General features: G+C 46.0%; 3 protein-coding genes across 3 annotated transcripts; 2 read left to right on the top strand and 1 right to left on the bottom strand.

Moving 5' to 3' along the window:
* The first annotated feature begins 758 nt into the window (after positions 1–758).
* On the top strand, positions 759–4,133 carry LOC127302515 (uncharacterized). Its single transcript, XM_051332979.2, has 3 exons — positions 759–1,019; positions 1,134–1,339; positions 3,783–4,133. The coding sequence occupies exons 1-3, from the start codon at positions 927–929 to the stop codon at positions 4,033–4,035; spliced, it is 552 nt and encodes a 183-aa protein (XP_051188939.1). The 5' UTR covers positions 759–926; the 3' UTR covers positions 4,036–4,133.
* A 1,431-nt stretch (positions 4,134–5,564) lies between these two features.
* On the top strand, positions 5,565–6,819 carry LOC139831568 (uncharacterized). The gene is made up of 2 exons (XM_071820873.1): positions 5,565–6,454; positions 6,562–6,819. Exon 1 carries the CDS (start codon positions 5,578–5,580, stop codon positions 6,304–6,306), a length of 729 nt encoding a protein of 242 aa, XP_071676974.1. The 5' UTR covers positions 5,565–5,577; the 3' UTR covers positions 6,307–6,454; positions 6,562–6,819.
* Positions 6,820–16,984: 10,165 nt separating this feature from the next.
* Positions 16,985–18,754, bottom strand: LOC127302503 (uncharacterized). The gene has a single exon (XM_051332972.2). The coding sequence runs from the start codon at positions 18,422–18,424 to the stop codon at positions 17,615–17,617; it is 810 nt and encodes a 269-aa protein (XP_051188932.1). The 5' UTR covers positions 18,425–18,754; the 3' UTR covers positions 16,985–17,614.
* Between the last annotated feature and the right edge of the window lie 3,322 nt (positions 18,755–22,076).

The raw sequence follows: 22,076 nt of genomic DNA on the forward strand, positions 1-22,076 counted from the left end.
ATTCTTACTTATCGAAGATACTACGATACACCCCCTATACTTGTGGGTCATCACGCGGCTCCCATGAGCGACGCGAACCTGCTCCCACAGGGCGGCCGTCAATGCTCCCTACGGCTGCCGGAGATGCTCCCATGGGCGGCCGTCGATGTTCCCTAGGGCGAGCGAAGATGCTCCCATGGTGCTCCCATGGCGGCCATCGATGCTCCCTAGGGCGGGCGGAGATGCTCCCATGGGCGGCCGTCGATGCTCCCCTAGGGCGAGCGAAGATGCTCCCATGGGCGGCGGGTGCTGCTCCCACGGACGGTCGGCGCTGCTCCCACAAGCGGCGGGAGCTGGTCCCACAGCCGGCTAGCGATGCTCCCACAGATGGTCGGCACTGCCGCGGCGGGCGCTGCTCCCACGGCCTGGCGGGGATGCTCCCACGACCGGCTGTCGATGCTCCTATCGTCCGTCGGTGGTGCTCCCATCCCCCCCCCCCCCCCCCCCCACCCTCGACGCAGCGGCCGTGGGTCACGGGAGTAGCGACGACATCATGGGGTGGGTGAAAGAGTGGCTGTGCGGCAGCACCATGTGCGGGAGGACTCTCTCGTTGCCTTTTTGGGGCTTTTTTTAGAGAGGAAGGACGGGGGACGGGACACGTGTGGAACGCACGAGTTGGAGGTTCGGGGTTTTGGATCCTCCGAAGGATTATCAGCACGACCTTTTTAAAAAAGGGTGTCCGAGTACCGCTACCGAGTTGCTTCTTCAAATTCCATTGTTGTTTATTTATTTATGCTTGAGCCTGGCTAGACCAAAGGGCGAAGACACCATTTCTGCCCTGGATCCTGTCCGCGTCTTCTTCTGCCCCGAACCCGACAGGAACACGCGCTAATCTGAAATTTCGGACCAAGCAATCGGTGAGCTTCGTGGCGCCAGCCAACCCCGCCATGGCCGGCTCCGCCACCGTGCTGGCCGCCATCCTGCTCGTCGACCTCGTCGCCTTCGGCCTCGCCATCGGCGCCGAGCAGAGCCGCCCCACGGTACGCCCCGCCCGATCTGCGCGCGCGATCCACCCCCTTCCCTCTCCATCTCTCTAATAAGCTCTCCGCCCGACACGGATGTGCTGATGCTGCTGCTGCTCTGCGCCGCCGCAGGCGAGCCTGGAGACGGACGCGAGGAACGAGTGGACCTACTGCCGCTACCACCCGGACGCGTCCACGGGGATGGGCGGCGCCGCGCTCGCCCTGCTGCTCGTGGGCCAGGTGGTGGCCGCCGTCGCCAGCCGCTGCTTCTGCTGCGGCGCCGCGCTCCGCCCCGGCGGCGCGCGCGGCTGCGCGCTCATGCTCTTCCTCTCCTCCTGGTTGGTGCTCTCGATCCATCCCCAGTTCCTCTCTCCTCCCCTGCGTGCTCGCCGCGCCGCCTTGACTTCCACGTGACGCTGACGTGCGGGCCCCGCTAGTCGGAATCTTCACCTTTCTCGTTGTTCTTCACTACCATGTTTAAGCTTACCAGAAACGAAAAAGTCAGAGAGTCGGGCGTAGGAAAGCGTGTCGGAACAACAACTGCACCCACCCCCTCCATGTTCTTGGCCAACCAAACCCCCATTGATTAGACAGGGATGCACCAAATCCTCACGGGGCTTTTGTCATGATTTATGCTTAAATTGAGGCTTTATAATCTTGTCCAGTCAGGAGTTTTCAAGGAAAATAAAAGGCCCTTGTGGGAATTGGGACGTTGTAGACGCGGTTAGGAGTACTTGCGTCCAACTATTCAAGGAGTACATGTGCACATTTTTGTGCCTTTCACATGTAAATCATGGTGGAATTTCGTGGAAGTTGCTAGTCAGTACTCAGCAGGTGGTTGTTTCTGGGAGGACCGTTTAGTTACACCTAGACCTTGTTTTATGCACTTCATTTAGACCACTTGACCGGCAAACCTTTTAACGGTTCCTAGGTGGTCCATGTTTTTGTCAAATCAAAATTTGATCAGCTTTTTTGGGGGGTTTTTGGTCACCTTGTAGAGTTCAGATGTGAATTTAGGGTCTGTTTGTATAGCAGAAATAGGAAAAGGAATGCAAGTGCAAAATAAAGGTGTGCCAAAGACGCAAAAATTACAGCAATAACCGCTTGCATAGAACAGAGGAATAGTGTCTTAGGTCTCAACCCAAAGCATATGGGTGTGAAAAAGAGGTTGGAGTGGGTGCCTTAGGCCACAGGAAATCAAAACGTAGGAATTTGTAGCACCATTCCTTTGATCCAAAGGACACTTGTACGAAAAAGAATCCAAAGGATTGGTTTCCGATTGTGATAACCAAATTGAGATTTTGTTTAAACGTTTATTGTTTTGATAGGATATTCAGGGAGTTTTGTATTTGTGACATTTATATAAATGATTGATTTGGCATATGCATTATCTATGGACTTGCACATGGGCGCATAATTACAGTACAGCTGTTAGTGTAGTGTAACCTTCAGAAGATCAGAGGGATCTGAGTCTGGTTATAATGAAATGTAGGCAGCACTTGTTTAGTAATATGTTTAATTGGTTGTTGGAAATGGTCTTACGTTGTACACGTACCTTTGGTCATCAGACAGTGGTTATCTTGAATTGGTCATAATCAACAGGAGTCCAGATTACTCGCAAAAAAAAGAGGAGTCCAGATGCACATTTAGTCATTAGCGAGCATACCAGTCAACAAGTTTTGGCTACTAAGTGTACTCGTGCTGAAAAAGCATGTGTGGTGACGGGACACTTAGTTTTGTTATAGTTGCTCTACTAGGCCAAAGGGGCCTGGCAGCTGTATAAAACCTTCTTTGTTTCTTGTGTCTCGTGATCTGTTTTCTTTGGTCATTGTGAAGCCTTGACCATTGTTGTATTTGCCACTTTATGATCTTCGTGTTCTAATACAAAAATTCGCTGAACGCCTGCATATTTGAGAAAAAAAATCGCTGACATGATGTCACATGATGACTCAAGGACACACTCGGTCAATTACTCAAGGAGCATCTGTTGGTTAAGAATACTTCAGGTTCCCATTCTTATGTTTTGGACTACTCACTTGGCTCTTGGGATTACTTTTAGATATGAAAAGGCATTGCTCTGGCAGCTCTGGTTCCGTTTGATTGCCTGCATGAAACCAATACTACACATGAAGCTGGTGGGGAGCTGCAGATTTCTGACCCAGCCAAAAATAACCAGACTATTTTTCGGAAAGCTAAGAGAATTTGTTGAATTGAGATTACATGCTGATAACGGCAAGTTATCAACCACAACTTCCACATTCGTGCAAACAGCATTCAGCCCTCCACTGCTTCGTCCTCTCCACAATAATCCTTGGGATTGTTGCTTTAAGAACCTACATGCATCGGTCCTAATAGTTCACATTGAGTGCATGCAAATCAGAAGACATCTTTGCTGTGCCCTGGAGATCCTTCGTCATAGCAATTGGAATTTACCTAGAGGATTCCCTGAAATAGAACATCATTCCTTAGTTTCCACATGCACCAGCATGCTGCAGCACAAATCATGTCAAGAATTTTGTGATTTTGGTCACTGATCCACCAGGATGCCACCTGCACAAGCTCAAAACTACACCTCTCAAGGTTCTAGGGACTTCTGTTGTCGCTAGATCGATGTTTGCATAATTACAACTGCTTTAACTTAACCTATCTTCGAAAACATAGAGTTTAGTTTATATATGTTTCAATGGATATTTGCTCACCCTTCAACACTCAATCTGGAAAACCATACAATTCATGCATGTAGCAGAATGGATACTGATTTTTTTCGATTATTGTGAACAGGTTGACATTTATCATTGCAGAGGCGTGCTTGCTGGCTGGGCTGGTGCAGTCCGCCTACCACACTGGTTACCGCACAGTGATATTTGAAAACCCACCGGACTGTGAGACGGTGCGGCGGGGCACATTCGGAGCCGGTGCGGCTTTTGCCCTGATCACTGGTGTGCTCACCGGGTCATACTACTACTGTTTCTCCAAGTCGCGGGGGTCCTACCAACGACCGGAGGCTGCCATTGGCATGAGCCGGTTTCAGTGAATCTGCTGTAATACATTGGCAAACCATGTACTGCACTACTGCTGCAACATTTTTGATAACCATGCTATTACATTTTATTTATATATGTTAGTTTGATCTCCACGTACGACCCAACGGTCGTACGACCCTATCTCGCGCCCTGATCGGGGGCGCCCAACCACGTCTGATTGGTGGGCCCCTGTCGCCAGCGCCACATATAAAAGAGGTGGGGGCCGGGGCACGGGCGCCAAGGTTCGTCCGCTGCCGTCCTCCCCACCAATATACAAACCCTAAGCCACCCGATCTGGTGAGGCGCTGTAGCGGCGGGAAGCTCCACCGACATCACCGCCGCCCCTCCGTCGCCGCCATGGCGAGCTCCTCGTCGACGAAGCCCGACGGTATGAACCCCACTGTTGTCCTCTCTAGTGCTAGTCCCGGTTAGATGCGATTACTCGCTAGATGCAACAGCTAGAGATCCTACTAGAATTCTAACAATGGTATCAGAGCATGTCTAGTTTGTTGATCTAGTTGAGGTAGAAACCATACGGGATAGAATCGAAAACAGAGAGATTTAGTTTGTAGATCTTAACCCTAGATCGGATCATCCCGAGATGAACCAGTTAGAGATAAGGAATAAGGGGAAAGAATAGAGAGGGAGGCGGCACACCTGCCGGCCTCCACTTACCGGCGAAGCTCCGGGAAGAAGGGCCCCCGACCCACCAGTATAGCACCGAGGCTAATCCGCTCGACGGCGGCGTGCCCACCCGCAAGGGGAACGCGCGCACCGGCGAGAGGGTCAGCCACGGCGCCGCCATCTCCCTCCGCGCGATGGCCCGGGCCGGTGGCCATCGTTTTTCTTGGCGCCGCCGGATGTCGGGCGTTAGAGAGGAGCAGAGGGAGGAGAGTGAGGAAAGTGAGGGTTAGGGTTTGAGGGGCGGCTCCCGGCCCGGTTTTGTGCGGCCGATTGCAGCGCGCGGCCGTCCGATCGGATCCGACGGTCAGGAGTCGGCCGGTGCCTCTCCACGGGCCAAAGGGAGAGGAAGGGAGGCCGGGCCGGTTGCTGGGCTCAGCCCATCTAGCGACGCGGGCCCAAGCCGGCCTCCACGCTGTTTTTCCTTTAACAGAGAGATAGAGACAGGGCCCATCTGGGCTGTTTTGGCCTGTTTTTGTTTCCAGTAATTGTTTTCTGTTTCAATTTTCTGGAAATAGTTTAGTAATAAGAATAAATGTGAGATATGATTTTTTTCCTGTGGGTTAAAGTTCGAAAATTAAGTTAAGTTTCCGCTGTGTTAGTTAAGTTGAAGTCATTTTTTATTGTTTCCTAATTTAATTGGAACCAACGGGAAAATTGAATTAGGAAATGAGAGTTAATTTTGAGTATGATGATTTTATTTAATGACCAACGTTGTTAATAAAATTTTATTCCGCAAGATTCAGAATTATCATTATTGGTTCTATTTCTGCCCAATGGTGATGTAGAATTAATATTGAGAAGTGCCATGTTTTAATTTGAACAACGTTGAATTAACTCATTTTGATGGAAATTTTGTTTCAGGAAATCCTATGAGTTTTATCTCGGCTATTGAGCCCCTCAATGGAGGGAACTATGGCTCGTGGCGAGAGAAGGTTGAGATGGGGCTTGCTTTGCTTGACCTCGACTTGGCACTGATAGAGGCTTGTCCCATAGAACCTAAGGACCCCGTGAGGGGCGACAAAGAAAGTGAAGATGACTTCAACAAAAGGGTTCTTGACCATGGACCAAAAAGAATGAAGTACGATCTTGATCGTGCTAAGTGGGACTCGTCCAACAGAAAGTGCTTGATGGTGATCAAGAGCTCCATTTTGGAGGCTATAAGGGGAGCAATCCCACAGTGCGACACCGCCAGTGAGTACCTGAAAAAGGTAGAGAGTCAGTTTACTGGGTCTTCCAAGGCCTATGCTAGCACTCTCATAAGAAAGCTTGTCACTACCAAGTACACTGATGGTGGAGTAAGGGATCACATATTGAGGATGAGCCATATGTCTTCCAAGCTCAAGTCTATGGAGATGGAGCTTCCAGAACAGTTCGTCATCCATCTGATCTTTGCCTCACTCCCAAAAGAATTTGAGACTTTTGCTGTGAACTACAATGCACAGCCAGAAAAGTGGGCCATTGAGAAGATGATTGCCATGTGTGTGCAAGAAGAAGAGAGGATCAAGGGGCAATCTGGTGATTCTGTCAATTACCTAAGCCCAACCAAGAAGAGGAACTTTCAGAGTTTTCAGAGTTCCAAGCCACAAGGGAAACCTTAGTGGAATCCTCCTCCGCCTAAGCCGCATGGCAAGGCTCAAGATCACCAGCCGCATGAAGAGGTGGCCAAGGACACTTGCAAGTGGTGCAAGGAAAAGGGCCACTACCAGAAAGACTGTGTGGCATTCCTGAAACATCTGTGCAAGAAAGGTGAGGATTTAATTACATTTGTAGATGAATCCTTATTTTTAAGTTATGCAAAATCTACTTGGTGGATTGACTCAGGTGCAACTGTTCATGTTGCAAATTCATTACAGGGATTCCGTATGAGACAGACCCTGCGAAGAGGAGAAAGATGCATTAAAGTAGCAAACGGCGTCCAAGCTGAAGTCGAAGCCATTGGAGATCTCCCATTAGTATTAGCTAATGGCTTTGTACTTTTATTAGTAGATGTGCTTTATGTACCCTCTTTGCATCGGAACTTAATAAGTGTATCGCGCTTAGATGATGATGGTTTTGCTTGCCATTTTGGTGATGGTCAATGTAAGATCAAGTTTAATAATGAGATTGTTGGTCTTGCCTTCCGACAAGACAAGCTTTATTTATTGTCACTTTGTGATGAGAATGTGAATGTTTTAAGCGCTGATAATGAGAATGTCTCTACATCCCTGAATGAAAATAATAAGCGGAAGAGAATTGATGAAGTCTCTTCGAAATTATGGCACTGTCGTTTAGGCCATATTTCGAGGGGGAGAATAGAACGCTTAGTAAAAGAATCAATCCTTCCGCCTATGGAATTTTCGAATTTAGAACAATGCATCGATTGCATTAAAGGAAAGTATGTAAAGAACATAAAGAAGGGCGCCAAAAGAAGCACAGGAGTCTTAGAAATAATTCATACGGACATATGCGGCCCGTTTCCTGTGAAATCTGTGGATGGCTATGATTCCTTCATAACATTCACGGATGATTATTCGCGTTATGGTTATATTTATCCAATTAAAGAGCGTTCAGAAGCATTGGATAAATTCAAGATATTTAAGGCTGAAGTAGAAAATCAGCATAGCATAAAGATTAAAATAGTAAGGTCTGACCGTGGTGGAGAGTACTACGGTCGGCACACCCCATATGGCCAAGTTCCTGGACCTTTTGCAAGGTTCCTACAGGAACATGGCATAGTTACTTGATATTCTACACCGGGCGAGCCTCAGCAGAATGGAGTAGCTGAAAGACGAAATCGTACCCTGATGGATATGGTCAGAAGCATGTTAAGTTACTCCACTTTACCGGTTAGTTTGTGGATGGAGGCGTTAAAAACCGCTATTCACATACTTAATCGAGTTCCTAGTAAGTCGGTGTCTAAAACACCATATGAGTTATGGACTAGTCGAGAACCTTCACTCAATTATTTGCGAGTGTGGGGCTGTCCAGCTGAGGCTAAACTCTTTAACCCGAACATTGGGAAATTAGATCCTAAGACAGTAAGTTGCCATTTTATTGGCTATCCAGACAAGTCAAAAGGTTATCGTTTCTATTGTCCAGACAGACTCACTAAGTTTGTAGAAACGAGACACGCTGTGTTTCTGGAGGATGAGATGATCAGGGGGAGCACGGTATCCCGAGAAATCAACCTTGAGGAGAAGGGGTGTATGCACCCACTCCGATGATCCAGGAACCATTTTTCTCGATACCTACTGCTGCTGCACCGACACAGGACGATGTCATTGCGACACCTGTTGTTAGTTCTCCTGTGGCAACAATGAATGAAAATAGAGAAAATGTTACCACACATGAGGAAGAGCTGCAACAGCCCCACATAGAAAGTGCGCCAGAAATTGAGAACCTTAGAAGGTCTCAAAGAGCAAGAAAGCCAGCTATTCCTGACGATTTTGAGATCTATGTCAGTGAAGCGGTTCAAATGGAGGGTGATCCCACCACATTTGAAGAAGCCTCAAGAAGTGCTCATTCATCGAAGTGGATTGAGGCCATGGTTGATGAAATGAGATCAATGAGTAGCAACAAAGTCTGGGATTTAGAAGAAATTCCTAAAGGAGCCAAAATAGTAGGCTGTAAATGGGTCTACAAAACAAAGTGTGACTCTAGAGGGAATGTTGAAAGATATAAAGCACGACTTGTTGCGAAAGGTTTCACTCAAAGAGAAGGAATATATTATAATGAGACATTTTCTCCGGTCTCATGTAAGGATTCTTTTAGAATTATAATGGCTTTAGTGGCACACTATGATTTAGAGTTGCATCAAATGGATGTAAAGACGGCCTTCTTAAATGGAGACTTGGAAGAAAATGTTTACATGGCACAACCCAAGGGTTTTGTCGTGGAAGGAAAAGAACATATGGGATGCCGTCTGAAGAAATCCATTTATGGGTTAAAACAAGCCTCTAGACAATGGTACTTGAAGTTCCATGAGACAATTAAAAGTTTTGGGTTTAATGAGAATAGAGAGGACAATTGCGTATTGATGGCGTGTAACTCACACGTTCGTTGGGAACCCCAAGAGGAAGGTATGATGCGCACAGCAGCAAGATTTCCCTCAGAAAGAAACCAAGGTTTATCGAACCAGGAGGAGCCAAGAAGCACGTTGAAGGTTGATGGCGGCGGGATGTAGTGCGGCGCAACACCAGGGATTCCGGCGCCAACGTGGAACCTGCACAACACAACCAAAGTACTTTGCCCCAACGAAACAGTGAGGTTGTCAATCTCACCGGCTTGCTGTAACAAAGGATTAACCGTATTGTGTGGAAGATGATTGTTTGCAGAAAACAGTAGAAACGATGTGCAGTAGATTGTATTTCAGTAAAGAGAATTGGACCGGGGTCCACAGTTCACTAGAGGTGTCTCTCCCATAAGACAAACAGCATGTTGGGTGAACAAATTACAGTTGGGCAATTGACAAATAAAGAGGGCATGACCATGCACATACATATCATGATGAGTATAGTGAGATTTAATTGGGCATTACGACAAAGTACATAGACCGCCATCCAACTGCATCTATGCCTAAAAAGTCCACCTTCAGGTTATCATCCGAACCCCCTCCAGTATTAAGTTGCAAAGCAACAGACAATTGCATTAAGTATGGTGCATAATGTAATCAACAACTACATCCTTAGACATAGCATCAATGTTTTATCCCTAGTGGCAACAGCACAACACAACCTTAGAACTTTCACATCGTCCCAGGTATCAATGCAGGCATGAACCCACTATCGAGCATAAATACTCCCTCTTGGAGTTACAAGCATCTACTTGACCAGAGCATCTACTAGTAACGGAGAGCATGCAAGATCATAAACAACACATAGATATAACTTTGATAATCAACATAACAAGTATTCTCTATTCATCGGATCCCAACAAACGCAACATATAGAATTACAGATAGATGATCTTGATCATGTTAGGCAGCTCACAAGATCCGACAATGATAGCACAATGGGGAGAAGACAACCATCTAGCTACTGCTATGGACCCATAGTCCAGGGGTAGACTACTCACTCATCACACCGGAGGCGACCATGGCGGCGTAGAGTCCTCCGGGAGATGATTCCCCTCTCCGGCAGGGTGCCGGAGGCGATCTCCTGGATCCCCCGAGATGGGATCGGCGGCGGCGGCGTCTCTGAAAGGTTTTCCGTATCGTGGCTCTCGGTACTGGGGGTTTCGTCACGGAGGCTTTAAGTAGGCGGAAGGGCAAGTCAGGAGGGGGCACAGGGGCCCCACACCATAGGCCGGCGCGGCCAGGGGGGGGGGCCGCGCCGCCCTAGGGTTTGGGCACCCTGTGGCCCCACTTCGTTTCGTCTTCGGTCTTCTGGAAGCTTCGTGGCAAAATAGGCCCCTGGGCGTTGATTTCGTCCAATTCCGAGAATATTTCCTTACTAGCATTTCTGAAACAAAAAACAGCAGAAAATAGCAACTGGCACTTCGGCATCTTGTTAATAGGTTAGTTCCAGAAAATGCACGAATATGACATAAAGTGTGCATAAAACATGTAGATAACATCAATAATGTGGCATGGAACATAAGAAATTATCGATACGTTGGAGACGTATCAGCATCCCCAAGCTTAGTTCTGCTCGTCCCGAGCAGGTAAAACGATAACACAGATAATTTCTGGAGTGACATGCCATCATAATCTTGATCATACTATTTGTAAAGCATATGTAGTGAATGCAGCGATCAAAACAATGTATATGACATGAGTAAACAAGTGAATCATAAAGCAAAGACTTTTCATGAATAGCACTTCAAGACAAGCATAAATAAGTCTTGCATAAGGGTTAACTCATAAAGCAATAATTCAAAGTAAAGGCATTGAAGCAACACAAAAGAAGATTAAGTTTCAGCGGTTGCTTTCAACTTGTAACATGTATACCTCATGGATATTGTCAATATAGAGTAATATAATAAGTGCAATATGCAAGTATGTAGGAATCAATGCACAGTTCACACAAGTGTTTGCTTCTTGAGGTGGAGAGAAATAGGTGAACTGACTCAACATTGAAAGTAAAAGAATGGTCCTTCATAGAGGAAAAGCATCGATTGCTATATTTGTGCTAGAGCTTTGATTTTGAAAACATGAAACAATTTTGTCAACGGTAGTAATAAAGCATATGTATCATGTAAATTATATCTTACAAGTTGCAAGCCTCATGCATAGTGTACTAATAGTGCCCGCACCTTGTCCTAATTAGCTTGGACTACCGGATCATCACAATGCACATGTTTTAACCAAGTGTCACAAAGGGGTACCTCTATGCCGCCTGTACAAAGTTCTAAGGAGAAAGCTCGCATTGGATTTCTCGCTATTGATTATTCTTCAACTTAGACATCCATACCGGGACAACATAGACAACAGATAATGGACTCCTCTTTTATGCATAAGCATGTAACAACAATTAATAATTTTCTCATTTGAGATTGAGGATATATGTCCAAAACTGAAACTTCCACCATGGATCATGGCTTTAGTTAGCGGCCCAATGTTCTTCTCTAACAATATGCATGCTTAACCATAAGGTGGTAGATCTCTCTTACTTCAGACAAGACGGACATGCATAGCAACTCACATGAAATTCAACAATGAGTAGTTGATGGCGTCCCCAGTGAACATGGTTATCGCACAACAAGCAACTTAATAAGAGATAAAGTGCATAATTACATATTCAATACCACAATAGTTTTTAAGCTATTTGTCCCATGAGCTATGTATTGCAAAGGCGAATGATGGAATTTTAAAGGTAGCACTCAAGCAATTTACTTTGGAATGGCGGAAAATACCATGTAGTAGGTAGGTATGGTGGACACAAATGGCATAGTGGTTGGCTCAAGTATTTTGGATGCATGAGAAGTATTCCCTCTCGATACAAGGTTTAGGCTAGCAAGGCTTATTTGAAACAAACACAAGGATGAACCGGTGCAGCAAAACTCACATAAAAGACATATTGAAAACATTATAAGACTCTACACCGTCTTCCTTGTTGTTCAAACTCAATACTAGAAATTATCTAGACCTTAGAGAAACCAAATATGCAAACCAAATTTTAGCATGCTCTATGTATTTCTTCATTAATGGGTGCAAAGCATATGATGCAAGAGCTTAATCATGAGCACAACAATTGCCAAGTATCACATTATCCAAGACATTTATAGCAATTACTACATGTATCACTTTCCAATTCCAACCATATAACAATTTAACGAAGGAGAAACTTCGCCATGAATACTATGAGTAGAAACTAAGGACATACTTGTCCATATGCTACAGCGGAGCGTGTCTCTCTCCCATAAAGTGAATGCTAGGATCCATTTTATTCAAACAAAACAAAAAACAAAAACAAACCGACGCTCCAAGCAAAGCACATAAGATGTGACGGAATAAAAATATAGTTTCAGGGGAGGAACCTGATAATTTGTCGATGAAGAAGGGGATGCCTTGGGAATCCCCAAGCTTAGACGCTTGAGTCTTCTTGATATATGCAGGGGTGAACCACCGGGGCATCCCCAAGCTTAGAGCTTTCACTCTTCTTGATCATGTTGCATCATACTCCTCTCTTGATCCTTGAAAACTTCCTCCACACCAAACTCGAAACAACTCATTAGAGGGTTAGTGCACAATAAAAATTAATATATTCAGAGGTGACACAATCATTCTTAACACTTCTGGACATTGCATAATGCTACTGGACATTAGTGGATCAAAGAAATTCATCCAACATAGCAAAAGAGGCAATGCGAAATAAAAGGCAGAATCTGTCAAAACAGAACAATTCGTATTGACGAATTTTAAAATGGCACCAGACTTGCTCAAATGAAAATGCTCAAATTGAATTAAAGTTGCGTACATATCTGAGGATCATGCACGTAAATTGGCTTAATTTTCTGAGTTACCTACAGGGAGGTGGACCCAGATTCATGACAGCAAAAAAATCTGGAACTGTGCAGTAATCCAAATCTAGTACTTACTTTACTATCAACGGCTTAACTTGGCACAACAAAACACTAAACTAAGATAAGGAGAGGTTGCTACAGTAGTAAACAACTTCCAAGACACAAAATAGAAACAAAGTACTGTAGGTAAAAACATGGGTTGTCTCCCATAAGCGCTTTTCTTTAACGCCTTTCAGCTAGGCGCAGAAAGTGTGCATCAAGTATTATCAAAGGATGGTGCATTCTCAGCGGGGTATGGAGTTTTCTCAACCAGGCATAGTATATTAGATACATAAGTTTTAGCATCTCCCTTTTCATTAGTCTTAGGTGTGCTACTCTCATCAAACAAATTTTCAGGAACAAGCCAAGCATAGTTATTTTCTAGTGCATCATTCATAGCTAAGAGTTTACATGGTATTGGTGCTTTGATCTTCCCACCATCATCAATATTATTAGTGTATCTTATTCTATCCATGTCCATCTTTTCAAGGAGACTAACAAAATTAGTATGAGAACCAAGCATATTAAATTTAGCAAAGACCTTTCTAGCTTCTCTTGCTAGACCACCAAATTCTCTAAGAAGGGTTTCTAAAACAAAATCTTTCTTTTCCCCTTCTTCCATATCACCAAGTGTGAGAAACATGTGTTGGATTATAGGATTAAGATTAACAAATTTGGTTTCCAACAGGCGAACTAAATGTGCAGCAGCAATTTCATAAGTAGGCGCAAGGTCTACCAAGTGTCTATCTTCAAAATTTTCAATGGTACTAACATGATTGAAAAATTCTTCTATATTATTTCTTCCAACTATAGACCCACGTCCTACCGGTATGTCTTTTGTGGTAAAATTAAAAGGAAACATGATGAAATAAGTAAAGTAATTGCAAGTAACTAATTTTTTTGTGTTTTTGATATAGCAAACAAGATAGCAAATAAAGTAAAACTAGCAACTAATTTTTTTGTATTTTGATTTAGTGCAGCAAACAAAGTAGTAAATAAAACTAAGCAAGACAAAAACAAAGTAAAGAGATTGAGAAGTGGAGACTCCCCTTGCAGCGTGTCTTGATCTCCCCGGCAACGGCGCCAGAAATTTAGCTTGATGGCGTGTAACTCACACGTTCGTTGGGAACCCCAAGAGGAAGGTATGATGCGCACAACAGCAATATTTCCCTCAGAAAGAAACCAAGGTTTATCGAACCAGGAGGAGCCAAGAAGCACGTTGAAGGTTGATGGCGGCGGGATGTAGTGCGGCGCAACACCAGGGATTCCGGCGCCAACGTGGAACCTGCACAACACAACCAAAGTACTTTGCCCCAACGAAACAGTGAGGTTGTCAATCTCACCGGCTTGCTGTAACAAAGGATTAACCGTATTGTGTGGAAGATGATTGTTTGCAGAAAACAGTAGAAACGATGTGCGGTAGATTGTATTTCAGTAAAGAGAATTGGACCGGGGTCCACAGTTCACTAGAGGTGTCTCTCCCATAAGACAAACAGCATGTTGGGTGAACAAATTACAGTTGGGCAATTGACAAATAAAGAGGGCATGACCATGCACATACATATCATGATGAGTATAGTGAGATTTAATTGGGCATTACGACAAAGTACATAGACCGCCATCCAACTGCATCTATGCCTAAAAAGTCCACCTTCAGGTTATCATCCGAACCCCCTCCAGTATTAAGTTGCAAAGCAACAGACAATTGCATTAAGTATGGTGCATAATGTAATCAACAACTACATCCTTAGACATAGCATCAATGTTTTATCCCTAGTGGCAACAGCACAACACAACCTTAGAACTTTACATCCTTGTCCCGGTGTCAATGCAGGCATGAACCCACTATCGAGCATAAATACTCCCTCTTGGAGTTACAAGCATCTACTTGGCCAGAGCATCTACTAGTAACGGAGAGCATGCAAGATCATAAACAACACATAGATATAACTTTGATAATCAACATAACAAGTATTCTCTATTCATCGGATCCCAACAAACGCAACATATAGAATTACAGATAGATGATCTTGATCATGTTAGGCAGCTCACAAGATCCGACAATGATAGCACAATGGGGAGAAGACAACCATCTAGCTACTGCTATGGACCCATAGTCCAGGGGTAGACTACTCACTCATCACACCGGAGGCGACCATGGTGGCGTAGAGTCCTCCGGGAGATGATTCCCCTCTCCGGCAGGGTGCCGGAGGCGATCTCCTGGATCCCCCGAGATGGGATCGGCGGCGGCGGCGTCTCTGGAAGGTTTTTCGTATCGTGGCTCTCGGTACTGGGGGTTTCGTCACGGAGGCTTTAAGTAGGCGGAAGGGCAAGTCAGGAGGGGGCACAGGGGCCCCACACCATAGGCCGGCGCGGCCAGGGGGGGGCCGCGCCGCCCTAGGGTTTGGGCACCCTGTGGCCCCACTTCGTTTCGTCTTCGGTCTTCTGGAAGCTTCGTGGCAAAATAGGCCCCTGGGCGTTGATTTCGTCCAATTCCGAGAATATTTCCTTACTAGCATTTCTGAAACCAAAAACAGCAGAAAATAGCAACTGGCACTTCGGCATCTTGTTAATAGGTTAGTTCCAGAAAATGCACGAATATGACATAAAGTGTGCATAAAACATGTAGATAACATCAATAATGTGGCATGGAACATAAGAAATTATCGATACGTTGGAGACGTATCACGTATATGCAAAGTTTAAGAAAGGGAAATTCATTTTCCTTATCCTATATGTGGATGACATTCTGCTTGCTAGTAGTGATGTTAGTCTACTATTGGAGACGAAGAACTTCTTGTCCTCGAATTTCGATATGAAAGATCTTGGTGAAGCTTCATTCGTTCTAGGAATTGAAATTCACCGAGATAGACAAAGAGGGGTTTTAGGATTATCGCAAAAGGCATACTTAGAGAAAGTTCTAAAGAAGTATGGTATGCATGCGAGTAATGCCACGCCTGCTCCTATAGTCAAGGGCGATAGATTTGGGGATTTTCAATCTCCCAGGAACCAATATGAGATCGATCAAATGAAAGCGGTTCCATATGCTTCAGCTGTCGGAAGCCTAATGTATGCTCAAGTATGTACGCGCCCAGACTTAGCTTTTGTTACCGGGGTACTTGGGAGATTCCAAAGTAATCCAGGAATAGATCACTGGAAAATGGTGAAGAAGGCATTGCGTTATGCACAAGGCACGAAAGGCCTCATGCTAACATATAGAAGAACTGATTCCCTTGAGATAGAAGGGTATTCAGATGCAGACTTTGCGGGAGATGTAGATGACAGAAAATCCACATCAGGTTATGTATTCACTCTCGCAGGTGGAGCTATATCGTGGAAAAGCTTCAAGCAATCTATCACGGCACCGTCCACGATGGTTGCTGAGTATGTAGCATGTTATGAGGCATCGGGGCAGGCAAACTGGTTAAAGAAATTTATACCCGGGTTGAGAGTGGTAGACAGCATTCAAAGACCACTTAGAATGTACTGCGACAATGAGCCAGCAGTATTTTATGCTCACAACAATAAGTCAAGTGATGCTGGCAAGCACATTGACATCAAGTATTATGTTGTGAAAGATAGAATCCAGGATCATACCATAAGTTTAGAGCATATAAGCACAAAGAGAATGCTCGCGGATCCGCTTACGAAAGGCTTACCACCCAGTGTGTTCAGAGAACATGTAGCCGGCATGGGTTTACGGGAAAGCCTATGATACCTGGATATTAAGGGCCTAGAGGAAGAATCTATTTTAAATTGAAAGGTGTGTAGTAGCTGTTGAATCTGATGGTGCGTAACTGGCCATCATGACGAGACATGGTCTATATGCTAATCTGTGATAAAATGGATACCAAGAAAAGTATAAGTCTAAGATTAAGATTAAAGTAAGATGAGATCAAGGGGGAGAATGTTAGTTTGATCTCCACGTACGACCCAACGGTCGTACGACCCTATCTCGCGCCCTGATCGGGGGCGCCCAACCACGTCTGGTTGGTGGGCCCCTGTCGCCAGCGCCACATATAAAAGAGGTGGGGGCCGGGGCACGGACGCCAAGGTTCGTCCGCTGCCGTCCTCCCCACCGATATACAAACCCTAAGCCACCCGATCTGGTGAGGCGCTGTAGCGGCGGGAAGCTCCACCGACATCACCGCCGCCCCTCCGTCGCCGCCATGGCGAGCTCCTCGTCGACGAAGCCCGACGATATGAACCCCACTGTTGTCCTCTCTAGTGCTAGTCCCGGTTAGATGCGATTACTCGCTAGATGCAACAGCTAGAGATCCTACTAGAATTCTAACAATATAGATTCTGCATGTATGTATTCGATTGCTCAGCGAGATTGACCCTGTACCCACCATTGCCTTCGTTTCTTCTTTTTGTATGGTATAGAGAAGAGAAGCTACTTGAAAAGCTTTTAGAACTGTGATTCAATCTGTGAGGAAAATTCGCTGGACGTTTGTTTTGTATCGTGTGATTTCCTTTTCTTCTTGTAGGAAGTTTATTTATCTTCTATAATTGGTTCTCATCGCATTTGAGATTTAATCATAAGAGATAGGACATCTCGGTTATAAATGTAGGTTACATATAAAATGGCCATTACAATTGAGAGTTGAGTTGGAGGGCCATAAAATTACTTGAAAATGCCAAATGTACACACATATATCAGACTGAAAATACCCTCACAAACCTTGCACGGTTAAAGGGTAAACTCTTCATATATAGTACGTACTATACGTAGTACTTCATGCGTTCAGATATACGCATATAGATACGCACATATAAATACTGACAATGTTACTAGTGGCAGACCCAATAACTTAGATTGTCACTTCTTCGTGTACGTGGATCATCGACATCGCGCCACTGGCAAGGCCAGGCAGCCGGAGGGACGGCGGAACCTCGCGTGCCTGAACTCTGAAGCTCACGTACTTAGAAAGGTGCATCGAAACCGGACATGTCATCTTGCGCCTGCCACCCGCTCCAGAACTGCACTCCGGCGCCGCAGTTGGCATCTGCCGCCGGCGGCGTTCCTCCGACCGTGCCAACATCTTGGTCGCCCTGCGGTGCTGCCGTAGCAGCCGCCATTTGCTGCCACGCGCCCAGGTCGATGCTGTAGCCGCCGCTGCCCCCGCCGACGGCCGTGAAGCTGGCAGGCTGGAACAGCATCTGCCTCAGGACGTCGGCCGGGACGAACCCTTCGAGGGCGCCGGATCCGATGCCGCCCTGGACATGACCGGCTGCCGCTGCCGCCGCAGCGGAGGACGCCGTGCCGGTGCCGGTGGTGGTGGAAGGCGCCTTCGCGCCCCCCTTGTTGTTGCCTCCGCCGTTGCGCCTGTTCTTGCGGCCGCCTCCGACGGGCACGTCGCGCAGCGTGCCGCCCTCGGTCCAGTGGCGGCGGCACGCGCGGCAGAAGTAGCGCGGCTGCTTGCGGCTGTAGTTGTTGTAGTAGCAGAACTTGGTGTTGGCGGACCTGCACCGCGGGCACTGCCTGGGCGGCGGGCGCGGCAGCGGCGGGTGGCCCGCGTGCCTGCCGCCCTGCCTCACCGCCGCCGCCGCCTCGACGCCCGCGCCGCCGAAGCCGTTGCCGCCGTACGCTCCGGCCAGAGCAGCACCGCACGAGAAGCCGCCTTGCGCTTGCGGTTGCGGCACGAGGGAGGAGGAAGGCGGCCTAGGGATCAGGTAAGAGAGGGGCGACGAAGCGGAAGAGGAAGAAGAGGCTGCCAGAAAGGGCGACGCCATGGCTGGCCGGACCGCGCGGGGAAGGCCAGGGAAGGAGCCTGCCGATGCCGGAGGCGGCGAGGGCGTCGAGGCGCGCGCGCTTGCTGCTACGTGGGGAAGATGACGAAGACGAAGAAGAAGAAGAGTTCCACGGTGAAGCTCTGTGCATGTCGGACCAGCTTGCGCGCCGCGGCCGTCTGCCTCGATCCGATCACCGGCTTGCTCTTGTGCAACGAACAGCTGTGTGGGATGGTGAGACGTCGATCGAGCCGCCGGAGAAGGAATGGATGAACCGGAGCCGTCTCAGTGCTCGTGTTTGCGTTGGCTATATAGGGCGCGGGCGCGAGCTTGGATTAGGTAGGGAGAGGAAGGTGGCTTTAGTTCCTTAATGGTTAAGGCCATAGTGGAGAGAGGGAACAGAGATCTGCGCGCGCAGCGGGAAAGCTTTGCACGAAGCAAACACACGTACGTGGACTGGCCGACGATCCACCGCTGACAGCTGAGTGTGGGGGCCGTCGAGTGCCGAGACCGCGCGCTTTAAGCGATCAGGGCCTGGTGTTCGTCCAAACATCAGGGCATCAAGGAGCGCACCTCGTGTGTCAAGTACTCGTTTTTTTAACGGTTTCAATCGACTAGTTTATATGCGAAATCATTCAGTTCTTCCTTTAATTTGTTCTGCTTTCTAAAACCTCTTAATTTCTTGACTGAAAACAGGAAAAAAAGAAGCAATCCTCAATTTGGCATAGAAATCAAATGAAGATTAAAATGGCAATTGCAAAGAAAATAAAAAGAATCAATTGATTTCACAAAATTAACAAAAAAATAATCGGATCAATGCAATTACACAATAAAAGTAACAACTAATATGTAACGGAGGGAGTAGTCAAGGATCGACAGATGTCACTAAAATGGTAAATCTTGTTCATCCGATTATTGCAGCATATACACCATGCACGTAGAACTTTTGTGCTATTGTAGCATTGTTATACCATTTTATTCCGTGGTTGTTCAAAAACAAACTCATATTAGCATCTTGAAGACACGTTTGTAACAACCCCCCCCCCCCAACCAAAGTCGCAACAAATTTCTATATGTTGTTATGTTGTGATCCAAATTCATATAAAGACACCTAACTTCCGACGAGTGGAGTGCTCCGATCACTGAGAGACTTGGGCCCTTCGCCAGGAGGATTGGATCATCACCACCGTCTATATATAGCATGATAGCGTTCATTGCTTCATTGAAAAACCCAAGCGTTGTGTAAACACTTCCGATATAGTAAATTTATGGTGGTTTGCGCCGTGGTTCTTTTCCACTCTTTGCTAGAGAGGTTTTACCACTTCAAAATCCGTGTGTCACATGTGTTATTTTGATCTATTTCTTCCTCTTTTATCTTTTACCTTTCGGTTATTGTAACATCCATTATAGGAAAATCTCCAAATAAAAGTCAACACACATATCCAACAAGGGAGGACAAAGTTTGGAGCTGCTCTCAAAAACATTTGCTACATTGAAGCAACTTTTGCAGCAAAAAACGTAGGATCGCTGGTTAGCCAATTCAATAGCAAGCATGTAGTAGTTAGCTATAAAGATTAACTACTTTATTTATTAATAATGTTCCACCTCTCATACTCACAAATTATTTTTAGCACGTGTTGCAGCTGGCTCTTAATTTACATGTACCAGGAGGGGACTTTCCTAGATGTTATTGTTCTCTTACAAAGAATTTTGACGGGGACTCTCCTTCCATAATACTTCCTCTGACCCATAAAAATCTCGCTGAAATGAGTAAATAGACGCGCTAAAACATGGTAGATACACGTAATTCAGCGACAAGTATTAGGGCATGTACAATGGTGATATCTTATCAATGCCACGTAGGATAAATGCTGATGTGGAGGAAAGAGAAAGTCAAAAAAAGACTTTGCCTTCTTTTAGCTAAGAGATCATCTCTTAGCACAATCTGTCTCACCACATATTTAGGATGTCTAGTTACTAAAGATAAGACTAAATAATAGGGTGTGCCTATGTCTCAGTTGACTGAGATTTTTTTAAGTCTCAGTCAACTCAGAAAAGTGCAACTATAGTTTAAAGAAAAGTGCAACTGGTTCAGTTGCACATTCCTGTCAGAAAAGTGCAATTGCACTTTTTTAACAGAAAAGTGCAACTCAAAGCACATTTTTGAAATTGACTTAGACTTAAGAAAATCTCAGTTGACTGAGACATAGCAAAACCGTAAATAATAACTCATTGTACATCATGTTTTACTGTCATATCTAGATTACATGGCAGAGTTAAGATAAGACGGTCTTATCAACCATTGCACATGCCCTTATAAATCGGAGGGAGTATAGTTTTTATAAGGAAAGGCAAATTTGACATTAATTGTAAAATTTTCATGTAACCTAGGCACCGGCACCTATGACTCGCACACTCAGTCGCGATTGCTAAACTGGGAGATGTACCATGCCTATAGTATAACCTGGTGTTGAATATTACCTACAAAGGAGAACAAAAACCTATCGAACAAACACTCAAATACACAACTGATTGATTGATAATCTGCCGCAATGTCAAACACCGCCTAAAACTGATTGATCGGCGGCATTACTCGATAACCAAAAAAGCGCATCTCGTTTACTTGCGGTAGAAGAAGAGGGGAGCATGGATGCAACCACTCCCACCACGGCGTGTATAATTTACTGGCATGGTGGCGGCCGACGGCGACGGAAACCGGCGAGGCGCTAGGTCGGTGCACAAAGTGCGCGCCTTTTAGACCTCCCGCCTCACGAGTGAGTAGGACTTGGAAAACGACGGCGAGTTTGTCTTTGTCCTGGCCTCGCGCGCGGCGCCGCCGGCGATGTAAGCCTTGCAGGGGCTGCAGCAGGCTCTCATCTTAACCCTTAAGTCTTTCAGCCTACTCCACGAGTTGCTTTGCATGCCTCCGTGGAGCCAATGCAGAGTAGGATCGGTGTGGATCCCTTCGTCGTCAGAAACAAGCTTAGATTAAGGCGAGTTGGGTGGTGGCCGGCTCGACTGGCCTAGCTAGCTAGTGGGGTGACAGAGTCGACACGTTTCGGCACACTGGTATGCCTACCAACGATGCGTTTTATCGCTCACTGGATATCCATCTGATGTTCAAAATTAATTTTTAGTACATAACAAGATGATTGAACATTTTTTTTCGAGGATAGGATGCATCAATCACATAGAAGAAGAGGTGGACAGCCAATACAACGCTATAAGGCTACAACTCTGCACCCAACACAATACATTGTCAAACGACATACAATACATCCTCTACCACGACCTGAAGATACGACTCGTCTTGTCTAGCATCCTACCATAAGTGGCAAGGAGATGCAACACATGGTTTCAGGACCACGTCAGAACCAAGCAACATGCCACCGTAGCTTGACCTCAACTCCAAAGCAATTCGGACCAACATACCGTCTCTCTTGTGCGGTTGTGCCTAGAGGAGTCGACGAGCCGAAGACATGATCTTGATGAACTTGGGAAAGATATTAACCAAACTGCGTCTGCCATGACATAAATTATGCCCCGGAAGCCCATGCCCTCAGTGGTGGAGGACGAACAAAAAGTTTGCTATTGCGGAGTTAACAGCTTAGGGAAAAACGTGATGCAAAATCAAGCAATCTATATATTAACTACC

Source organism: Lolium perenne, chromosome 1 (assembly GCF_019359855.2).
Source record: "Lolium perenne isolate Kyuss_39 chromosome 1, Kyuss_2.0, whole genome shotgun sequence".
Lineage (NCBI taxonomy): Eukaryota > Viridiplantae > Streptophyta > Magnoliopsida > Poales > Poaceae > Lolium > Lolium perenne.